General features: G+C 41.0%; 1 protein-coding gene across 1 annotated transcript in view; it reads right to left on the bottom strand.

The window, feature by feature from the left end:
* Window positions 1–11,130: 11,130 nt before the first annotated feature.
* LOC124607307 (zinc carboxypeptidase-like) overlaps window positions 11,131–11,775 on the bottom strand; it is an 85,090-nt gene continuing 84,445 nt past the window's right edge. Inside the window, exon 10 of the mRNA XM_047139603.1 lies at window positions 11,131–11,593. Within this exon, the coding sequence (XP_046995559.1) occupies window positions 11,388–11,593 (206 nt within the window). The 3' untranslated portion in view covers window positions 11,131–11,387. The remainder of the gene's footprint in view (window positions 11,594–11,775) is intronic.

Genomic DNA, 11,775 nt, shown 5'->3' with positions numbered 1-11,775 from the left:
GATAAATAAAAGTAATTCCTATCGACTGACCCAGGCGTAATACGAATTGCGAGAAGAATTCTACAATACACGCCCCATGAAACCCTCGTGGAAACTTTGTCGACGTGATCCAATAAATTAATCAGTGGTCGGAGCGGGCGCAACATCACTGAATTCAGCGTGGCGGGGAGGCGTCGTTATGCGGACGTCGGCCGACCTCGTGGTGCTGCAAGGCTGTGGTAGTCTATTCACTTCTAGCTATCTTGCTCAGTACATAGCTGAACCAAAACTTTTTATCTCCAAGCTCAATCGTTCCGTTTGCTAAGTCCTAAACTGCAGAGGTGTTCACTCTCTCTCAGGCAAGCTGAGTAATGAACGCCACGTCCATACTCAAGGCAAGCTGGGAACGGAAGACCACTACGGAGACTTCTCCCAGTCCGCTCTTCGCCTCGGTTTCCCCTCCAGCAAAATCACTTACGCCAATTGCAGCGCAAGTTGCGTTAAATATGCGTCGCTTCCCAGCGCCGACCAATGCCTGCTCTGGGAAGTGAACAAATTCCCGCAAAATTTCCCTTCCTCTCAGCTTCTGCTATTTAGCTCCTCCCAGGCCACCCGTCAAAGTTAGCGTCTGCACAAAACACCAATTTTTCCGGAATTTTGACTCACAGGAGAGTACTTCAAATTCCTTGGTCCTACGTTCGCATGGGAGGCCGGCGTATTTCATTCTGTCACTCTTCACCTGATTTACTTCAGACTCTGCAGACCATGAATTCAGCGTGAAGTTGCTATAGTCACGAACACGCAAATTTTGGCCTCTGTTGACCGCTCCACCGTAGCTTTGCACGGCTTTCTCGCATATTTCACTGAAAACGGGATGACAGACATTTATCAACAGGCGTACAAGTTCTCTGTCTGCTTCCCGGTACACCAGCATGGGATCAACCACCCACTCACTGTCACTCATCTTAAGGCAGCTGGAGGCCGCGCCCCGTTACCGCTTTCTCAGAGCTTGAGCCGCCCTAAGCTGCCTATTGTCGCTTCCCTTCGCCGCTCCCCAGTCGGCCACGGTCAATTCCGAATACTTCCCTGGGATAAACTAGCCTCCAGTAAATCGACGTGTTTCCACAAAATTTTCATGTCGAGTGAATTACTTTAAAGCCATCATCCTACATTAATCATTCCAATATGTCCATACTATACCCTCCACAAGATGCATTGTGCCTTGTCAGTCACTTTTGTTCAGCCCTACTGTTCGCTCAACGTGAGTTCAGTGATCTTTAATGACTCCATGTAAGGGGCACAGTTCTTGCCATCTTATAAATGATTTGAACGCATTTTATGTACTGTGATGAAGCAAATATTCGTCCCGTTGTGTTTCGCCTCCAAAGATGTAATAAAGCCACTGTTTACATTAACAGAAGCCGCAACTGTCATTTGCTCATTGTGTTGAAGGTTGACTGTTGTGAAAATTCAGTCAGTACTGTATTATACTCACGACTTATAGGGTTAAAGGGCCCACTCGTACAACTCATTTAATGTGAAAATTGTAACTGGTCATCATGGATTTAATACCACAAATAATTCTGAAAAAGTGAAGTGAAAAATTGTTGGGTGGTGAGCATTGTTGTAACGAATCTTGAAAACCAATTTTTACAGATCCCGAGGACGTTTTTGGAGGGGTTGCAGGTAGGTATTCTTGCAAATGGCTTATAGATGCTATTACCGGCACAAGCTTCATCATTCCTGCTTAGCGAGATTTTTGCTAAGAAAGTAAGTCGCTGTAGCAAGTCCAATTAACTGTTGTATTTACCAGCATTTGCCAGCTGGTGTAGAAGATGAACATTTGTAATCGGCACAGTGTAGTTATGTTTATATTTGTATGTGATAATTTTGTATTTGGTGTGCCAATGTGTAGCGATTTTCATGGTAGTGGGAAATTCATATGTAGCATGAAGCGATTTGCAACACCGATAGACAATATGTTGTAAAAATTTTAAAGCACTAGATCCAATGATTACAATATATGTCTGTCGAAACCCGTCTACCAATAAAATGCTTTTTAGTGATGTTGGCCTGCGAAGTTTTCTTCAGTTATCACAATGAAAGCGCACCGGGAATTGCACTGTTGAACACAGACAAGAGAACGCATTAGTGGAAACCGTAGGTTGGTTTGTTGATTTGGGAGAGGGGAAAAACAACGAGGTCACCAGTGCCAACGGATTAGGGAAAGGTGGGGAAGGAAGTCGGCCGTGTCGTTTCAAAGGAATCATCTCGGCATTTGCCTGAAATGATTTAGGGACATCGCGGAAAACCTAAATCAGGACGTCAGGACGCGGGTTCGAACCGTCGTCCTCTCGAATGCGAGCCCAGTATACTAACCACTGCACCACAACGCTCGGTGTGAGAAGAGTATATTCAAGGCCTGTCTTTTACCTGTCTGATGAAGTGACAGAAGAAGAAACTGGAACAGAAAGGGATTCAGTGCCAATGTCAGAATTTATAAGAGCTTGGAAGGACTTAAGGGACATATAATGTTTCACAGGAATTTCCAAAACATTTGAGGGAGTGGAAAGAAAACAACTTTTCACGTTGATGTGTCGAATCTGTGAGACCCATAACATACTATCGGAGTTTCTAAAAAAAAAATCGTCCACACTACTCCGAAGATAGGAAGAGCAGATAAATGAGAGAACTGCTGCACAAGCAGCTTAACTACATATGCATTCGAGTTGCTGACAACGATGATATATTAAATAATGAGAAATAAACTGATGATCTGTTAAATGACGATCAGCTTGGGTTTGGGAGAGGAAAAGCACCCAAGATGCAGCCCTGACGTTGTGCTTGAAAATGGAAGCAAACCAAGAAAATTCAAGACACATTCGTAGGATATGCCGACCTGGAAAAGCGTTGGACAATGTAAAATGGTACAAGATGTTCAAAATTATAGGAAAAGTAGGGGTAAGCTATAGGGATAGGGGGATAATATAGAGTATGTACAAGAACCAAAAGGGAACATAAAACTCGGATTAAAATCGGTAGCGAACAGGAATGTAGTCATCTGTCCCTAATGTTCAGTTTATACACTGAAGGAACGACGGAAATAAAAGGAGCTTATAAGAGTGGGGTTAAATTTCAGGGTGAAAGGTTGACGATATTGCTGTCCTCAGTGAAAGCGAAGAAGAATTACATCATCTGTTGAATGGAATGAACAGTGTAATGAGTACAAAAAATGGATTGGCAGTAAAGAGAAGAAAGACTAAATTAATGAGAAGTAGCAAAAATAAGAATAGTAATAAACTTAATATCAAAACTGGTGATCACGAAGTAGACAAAGTGAAGGAATTCAGCTACTTCAAAAGATAAAGACCCGTGAGAGAAGAAGCAGTGGGCATAAAAAGCAGACTAGCGAGGCCATAGAACGCATTTATGGCTAAGAGACGTCTACTAGTTTCACTTTAAGAAGATATTACTGAAAATTATGTTTGGAGGACAGTAGTGAATCACGGACAAAGGAAAAACGAAAACATTAGAGAATCAAAGTGTTTAAGATGTGGTGCCACAGAAGAATGTTAAAAGTCACGTGGACTGATAAGATGATGAATGAGCAGCTTCTCCACAGAATTAGAACATAAATGAACATATAGAAAATACTCACAGGAAGGGTCAGAATGATAGGATGTGTGTTAAAGCTGTGCATGGTACAAATTTCTGGGAAGACAGAGAGTGGAATACATCCTAGAGATCCTAGAGATGTGGCGTGCAAGTCCTACTGTGAAATGAAGTGGTTGTACGGTAGAGGACTTCTAGGCATGCTGCGTCGCAAACAGCAAAGGGCTGATAACTTAAAGAAAAAAAAAAAAGAAATATATCGCTGGAGTTCATTGGGCTTCTGTTTCCTGTGCATGTATCGTCCGTAGTAATGTGAAAATCTATCTGGTTAAGTGGTAAATTGGTTCATTAGTGAAGTCGGTCACAGGTGTTACAGGGGTGTTTGGTTTGTAAATTATAAGTAATGATTTTCGACTGAGAGCCTTGGCATTTTTCCGTATTATTTTCTTAGTCTGGCCGTTTGTAAAAATTGCTTCTATGTTTTCATTACTTTCTGTAAGTTTCTTTTATGTCTCCTTGTCGGATCACGTGTTATTTATTTGATATTCTAGCTGTGGATAAATCCAAATGCTTTGGCTATATACTTCTGTTGTTTCATAATGCAGTTGTGTTTCCTGTATCAACCTTTTTGACAATGGCACTTTCTCGATTGTTTTTTCTATAACTTCTTTGCAGCTATCTTTGTATTTTGTTCCGTAGTGGATTTGCTTTCTTTAATTATGTCTATTGAGTCTTCAGTTAGTAACTTTCTGGTTAGTTTAGCATTAAATTAATCTGTTATAAGTCTTTCCATTTTTTTTGTTTTTGTTTTCTGTTGTAAAGTTCTCTATTGTTTTGGACAGTTTTCAACCAGATGTTTCCTTCTTCAGATAAATTTATGTCAATTAGGACAATCACTCATTCATGAAAGGTGTTTGTATCATGATGATGCTCAGATGGATTGGACTTTAAGTAATTTAGAATTTTGGTGAGTTTCTTTTGTTGACTTATTTGCTGTCTATCTATTACTGCATCTATCTACGTTCTAATCCTCTACCTTAGTTCATCAAAAAATTGTAGGTATTTTGCATGTTAGCATGTTGTATGTGCAGTGTCTATAATTCAGTATTGAATGCTCTTTTTTTGGAAAAAAATACCATATTTCCTACATTAAATGCATAATTTCAGCTTTTGCGTTTTATCTCTTGTGCTGCAATGACTTTTTTCTGATAGTTATAATTATGCAACTGGTGATTATGTTACAGGTCAAACACAGTTACATTTTGTGTTAAGTATTTTCCTGTAGTGTGATCGTTGTGTTCTGGAACCTTACCAAAACTGAAAAACAGAAAATGTTTCGTTGTTTGCAGATGCCAAGTTGAAGAATGCAAAGTAAATATGAAACTTAAACATAAATAATTGATAGCGTCATGTGAAGTGTGTGAACAAATGTATAATCACCTTAGTTCCTTATTAGTATTTTAAACCTAGCTTTTCTTAGCATAAGCGTAACTTTACATCTTATATTGCTTCAACTCTGTGATGAGTATCTTTAACTGTATATGTTAACTAACGTAAGAGTTTGATGCCCAATTTTCGATGCTTCTATATAATAACTTTAAGCCAAAAGTTCACACAATCTGCACAAAACGTTAATATATAATAATAGCCTTCAAGAAGAGAATAAATAAAAACCGACTGAAGAAATCACAGAAAGTACTGAAACATCTGTGAGTAGAACATATGTAATAAGACGGCGTTTTGTACGGGGCTAATTGCTCCCTAGTTTTTTAGTAATCACGAAAAAGGAGTTGCCACACCCAAAAGATGATTATTTCAGCACCAAGTTAAATAAGAGTTCCCATTAGGTTAATCCGCTTCGGACACACACTTCGTTTTGTACTATAACCGTAACGTCCTTCCATTCCATCACATAAATGTTACCTGATTGTCAACATCAGTTCGTTCTGCTTCAGAGAATTTCTCCTAAGTACTAGGTTAAATTTACATCTACTTCCGTACCCCTCAACTTACCTAGGTGAACGATATTTCTTGTATGGCGGTATTATGCCTCATTCCCTGTTCCACTCGCGAATAGTCCTCGAATCTCTCTTATTTTACTTTTATGGCCCTTCGCCTAGTTGTACGAAGGAGAAAGAAACATAACGTGGGTAAGCAGTATTTTTTTCCACGAATTACAAAACACTTTCATCTTTCTTACTAGGTCTTGATTTGTAGACAGCAGCTATCTCGCTTCTTCACTGTTTCCTTCTAAATTGTAATGTTCAGTTGTTAACTGTTCTTGTTATTCCACATGTCGTTTATCATACTTTACTTGACTGTGCTCCGATATTATTGCTACGAAGTCTTCGTATTAAATTTATCTTTTTATTTATAAATTTTTAATTAATATTAAAATGAAGTATCTTATTTTTCGTAAAATACTCGTATATCAACGTGTGGACTGATATAAATAGACGACCTGTCTAACCTCAACTACAGAACGTATTTCAGCACTGGATATAAACGGGATTGACTTTACCGGTCATTTTGCATGTCGTACAGATTGTTCTAATCCATGGCTCTTCTTCAAACAAAGGTACTCGTACTTCTGCGTCTTGGCATGTAGTGTGCAGCTTTGAAGAGGTTGTGAATTAGTAAGTACTTGGAGACTGGATAATGCTTCATTTACATTTCATTTCATTATCTTATATAAGCAATTCATCCACGTTAAAGAGGAACAAGTGCAAGGCGTTTTTGTGTGGATCATATTGGATTACTCTTCTGGTGACAGGCGCTGGATTTTATGAGGAGTAGGTTGTTATCACAAGATTGTAATATGTGTCGAAGATTATGAGTAATAATACATTTACTATCAGCAACAAGTTATTCTTAGGATTAGTTTACTCACAGAGTGTCATTTTTGGACGCCGCCAATAGAATTAAGTAGAGTCTTTTTTCATGCTACCTGGTTTCTTGGGAACTGACTAAGGTAAGATGATGATGGTTCCTGTGTCGCTGACTGTTGGAACGTTACGTGTGGTAATACTGTGTCACAAAATTTTACGATTTCATCTGAAAGAGATATTAGAACACTATTAAATGATTTTTCAGATAGTTCACCTTAAGCTGATGAGTACACGATGGGGGAAACAGTCTCGTAGTACAGGAGATTGGTATAATCAAGAAGCTAACACATTTTAGTGGTACTTGCAACTTTCAAGAAGCTATTCACTTATGTACTCGGTATTATTTTCAGATATGAGGGCCCGTATCACCCTGATGCGTTAATTATATGAAAGTGTGTACTTTGTGACTACCACAGAAGTGTTTATTCGAGTCAGATAGCGTTCGAAAGTTTTTCATGGCCATTACGAGTTTCATTTTGCATATCAGTAGAATATCATGGCTTGCTAATCACTATTTATGAGAATGGTGGAAGTATTTTCAAACACACACACACACACACACACACACGCGCGCGCGCGCGCGCGCGCCTTTGAACTATAACTGTAAAAGGAATTTTGTCCGATTCAGTAGCAGGTATGTCACAATCTCAGGCTATGAAAGCAGCAGCGAGACAACCATGGATATATAATGAAGAGCCAAAGAAACTGGTACACCTGCCTAATACCGTGTACCGAGCGAGGTGGCGCAGTGGTTAGCACACTGGACTCGCATTCGGGAGGACGACGGTTCAATCCCGTCTCCAGCCATCCTGATTTAGGTTTTCCGTGATTTCCCTAAATCATTTCAGGCAAATGCCGGGATGGTTCCTTTGAAAGGGCACGGCCGATTTCCTTCCCAATCCTTCCCTAACACGAGCTTGTGCTCCGTCTCTAATGACCTCGTTGTCGACGGGACGTTAAACACTAACCTACACACCTAATACCGTGTACGGTCCCCGAGAGTACGCAGAAATGCACCAACACGACGTGGCATGGAATCGACTAATGTCTGAAGTCGTGCTGCAGGGGACTGACACCATGAATTCTGCAGGGCTATCCATAAATCCTTAAGAGTATGGGGTGGTGGATATTTCCTCTGGACAGCACGTTCCAAGACATCCCAGATATGCTCAATAATGTACATGTCTGGGAAATTTGGTTGCCAGCGGAAGTGGTTAAACTCAGAAACGTGTTCCTGAAGGCACTCTGCAGCAATTCTGGACTTATGGGTGTCGCATTGTCCTGTTGGGATTGTCCAAGTCCGTCGCAATGCACAGTGGACAAGAATAGACGCAGGTAATCAGACAGCATTATTACGTACGTGTCACCTGTCATAGTCGTATCTAGACATATCACGGTACCCATATCATTCCAACTGCACACGCCGCACGCCATTGAAGATCCTCCACCAGCTTGAACAGCCCCCTGCTGACATGAAGGTCCATGGATTCATAATGTTGTCTCCACACCTGTACACGTCCATCTGATCGATACAATTTGAAAGGAGACTCGTCCTAACAGGCAACATGTTTCCATTCATCAACAGTCCAATGTCGATGTAGACGGGCACAGGCGTGGCATAAAGCTTCGTGTCGTCGCTAAGGGTACACGAGTGGACCTTCGGCTCCGAAAGCCCATATCGATAGTGTCTCGTTGAATGGTTCGTACGATGACACTTGATGAAGCAATTTTGGAAGCGTTAGACTTCTGTCACGTTGAAAGATTCTCCTCAGTCGTCATTGGTCCCGTTCTTGCAGGATCTTTTTCCGGCCGCAGCGACGTCAAAGATTTGATGCTTTACCGGATTCCTGATATTCAGGGCACACTCGTGAAATGGTTGCACGGGAAAATCCCAGCTTCATCGGTATCTCGGAAATGCTGTGCCCATCGCTCGTGCATCGACTATAACACCACGTTCAAACTCTCTTAAATCCTTGTTGTGTTGTCACCGCCAGACACCACACTTGCTAGGTGGTAGCCTTTAAATCGGCCGCGGTCCGTTAGTATACGTCGGACCCGCGTGTCGCTACTATCAGTGATTGCAGACCGAGCGCCGCCACACGGCAGGCCTAGTCTAGAGAGATTCCCTAGCACTCGCCCCAGTTGTACAGCCGACTTTGCTAGCGATGGTTCACTGTCTACAGACGCTCTCAATTGCAGAGACGACAGTTTAGCATAGCCTTCAGCTACGTCATTTGCTACACCATAGCAAGGTGCCATATTCGGTTACTATAATAACTATCTTCAAGAACGTATTCTGAACAGATAATATTGTGAATCACGTACCGTCAAGAACGACTTCATCATTAATGGATTAAAGTTAAGTATCAAACTAATTATGTCCACTTTCTGAATTCTCATTCCTTGTTTGTCACGTCAGTATGGTTCTTCCCTCCTCACGCCAGCCTGCGTGAGCTAAAACGCGTGCATTTCGGCCTCCACTCGTAACACAGTGTTGGCTCTTCTGATAACCAAAATTTATAACGTGCCATTGTTGCAGGAGTAACAGATTTAACAACTGCGCCAGACACTTGTCGTCTTATATAGGCGTTGCCGACAGCAGCGCCGTATTCTGCCTGTTTAGATATCTCTGTATTTGAATACGCATGCCTATATCAGTTTCTTTGACGCTTCAGTGTAGTACTACTGTTATAAATACGATATCTGCATAATGACTCTGTGACTTTTTACTTGCTTCCTTTTCGATAGCCGGCCGATGTGGCCGAGCGGTTCTAGGCGCTACAGTCTGGAACCGCGCGACCGAAACGGTCGCAGGTTCGAATCCTGCCTCGGGCATGGATGTGTGTGATGTCTTTAGCTTAGCTAGGTTTAAGCAGTTCTAAGTTCTAGAGGACTGATGACCTCAGAAGTTAAGTCCCATAGTGCTCAGAGCCATTTGAGCCGTTTCGATATTTAGAACAACAATATATTAGACAATCAACTTCGGTTATGAGAACATCAGTTTAGCTGTAAAAGTAATGCACATAAAGACTTGAAGGTTAGGCCAGTATTGCAACCCGTTAGTCAAGGCCGGTGTAGTTGCTTATGCCACTCTGTTGTTGAGAATAGATACAATATGAATGTCTACAGTTCCGTGTTGTTTATTAACCTGAATGATGGAATGCGTAATGTGGAAATGAAAGCTGTATCAGAGAATTGCACCGGTGAATTCTTCTCAGGAAATCGCCAGAAGATGACAGGTAAGAAACTTCCTGAAACGTCGGTCCGAAACCAAGATATTACTCGGCTGATGGCTGGGGAAAATTACCAACTACTTGGTTTAAGTTCATGCTGATAGACAGCGTCAACATACGGATCTGCTATAGACAGCGTCAACATTCGGATCTGCTAACACTTCACAAGGTGAGACAATATAAAACTGCACAGTGAAGCCAGTGCCGTCAGTCCAGTGTGAGTTAAGTAATTCTAGTATAAATTTTTAGACGTGATATAATTTTCAAGTGTTTCAACATAAGCTCATTTGGAATAACGGGGTAGGTATTTGATTAATCTTTGTTTTATATGGCTGCCTATCACGGTATGTGTTTCGCAGCCAATATTCATTTATACTGTATTCTTGTTAATCCTACTCCAAAAATCATACTTTTAAAGTAATCGATTGTAGCAAGATGAAATGGGAACATGTTAACGACCTCTATATCGTTCGAGTACAGGTTACTTCTAAGCAGCTGCTGTCAGTAATGTAATTCATTGATTGAAAGCATGAAGGGACGAGTCTTATGACCCTCCTGACTTAATAATCTGCTGCTGAAAGCATAGATCGTGTTCTGGCTACAGATGATAGCCAGACTGAAAGCGCTCCGGCTCAGGATATAGCAATTACAGACCCGTGCACTAAAATGTCTAAGTGTCCTGATGAACACCAGATAGAATAAAATGAAGAAGCAGCACCTTCAATAAAATGGTGGTTTATCGTCCTGAATTAGTGCCAAAATATACTTGGTTTCAAACCACTGTCTAAACGAGAGAATGTAAACGTCCGGGTATGCAATATGCAAGTCTATTAGCAGGCTCCGCAAGGGAAAAATTGCTGGGTCGTAAGGAAGAACGGAAGGTGGGCCAAGTACGTTTACGGAAACAAAGAAAAACACTCAAAGAAAGTGCAGGGCGGTGCCCAGCATACAGTGGGATTTATTTGACAATCCGCAAGTAGACTGCAAATGCCACACACTGTGGTATGAGGTCTGCTCTCGAACTTCGAAGGCGGAAGATTCTTACGTGACTTTTGAGAATGAAATGCACTAATCTTGAACTATACTGATCTTATACACAATAATCCTTTCATTATACACCATTTAATAAGAAATATATATAGCATTTATCATTAAATAATGTACTGTCTCTTACTTTCTAACAATAAAAATTGTCAACTTTTATCAGTGTCGTCATTTTGACCCTTGACCAGAATCATCTTTACCCCACACTGGGCCAGATTACACTTTCGTATTAATTTGTAGAACTGATAAAATAATTGTTATTGTTTCTATTTAGTTTTCAGTTTATTACATAAACCACAAATATCTAAAAACTGAAGTAATTAACAATGTGTAATTTAACATGATTAGCTTGCCCTTCTTTCTCTAAGTCTTGATATATATTCTTTCCGTAAGGTTCCGTTTTCTTATGGAGATAAATCTGTTCAAACTGGAACTCATTTGTAAACATCAAATGTGCTGCATCTAGTTATGCAGTTCTGACTGGGACACTTATATTCAATAGATGAATAGATGTAGTAAATACTTTTGCATGAATTCTCTACTGGCCGTGTACAAAACGAAGTCGTTCATAAAGAAATGAGTGATGCTCCGTGCACCACACTGTAGTGTTGGCCTAGTGCTGTGACTAGGCCTAGTGCTTCTTTGGCATTTTGTCGTCTTGGAGCAAATCCCGGAGGATGGAGACCAAGCTGTCGAACGCCTCCTGGCAAGTGGGGACGATCTGGTCCTCAGGCAGCAGGTAGCCATACTGGCCCTCGTCCCTCAGCTCCCACGCAATATTGTACTCGTGACCGACCACGCCCTGCATCCAGTCGATGCTAGACCCCGATGCTGGAGCTAAAACATGTCAAAACAGAAACTGTTTCAGTTCTCACAGAGGCTATGTTACCCTACATCTTATTAACAAACATTCTCAAAGTCATTATTTAGACGAAAGTTGTGAGTGAAGGACCCAAAAGTAAATAACATGAGAAACATGTTGGTGATGTACATACGAGATTAGGCATTACTGAAACAGA

Source organism: Schistocerca americana, chromosome 3, assembly GCF_021461395.2.
Source record: "Schistocerca americana isolate TAMUIC-IGC-003095 chromosome 3, iqSchAmer2.1, whole genome shotgun sequence".
Lineage (NCBI taxonomy): Eukaryota > Metazoa > Arthropoda > Insecta > Orthoptera > Acrididae > Schistocerca > Schistocerca americana.
The sequence above is the reverse complement of the archived record's forward strand: the minus strand, read 5'-3'. Positions and strand labels throughout refer to the sequence as shown.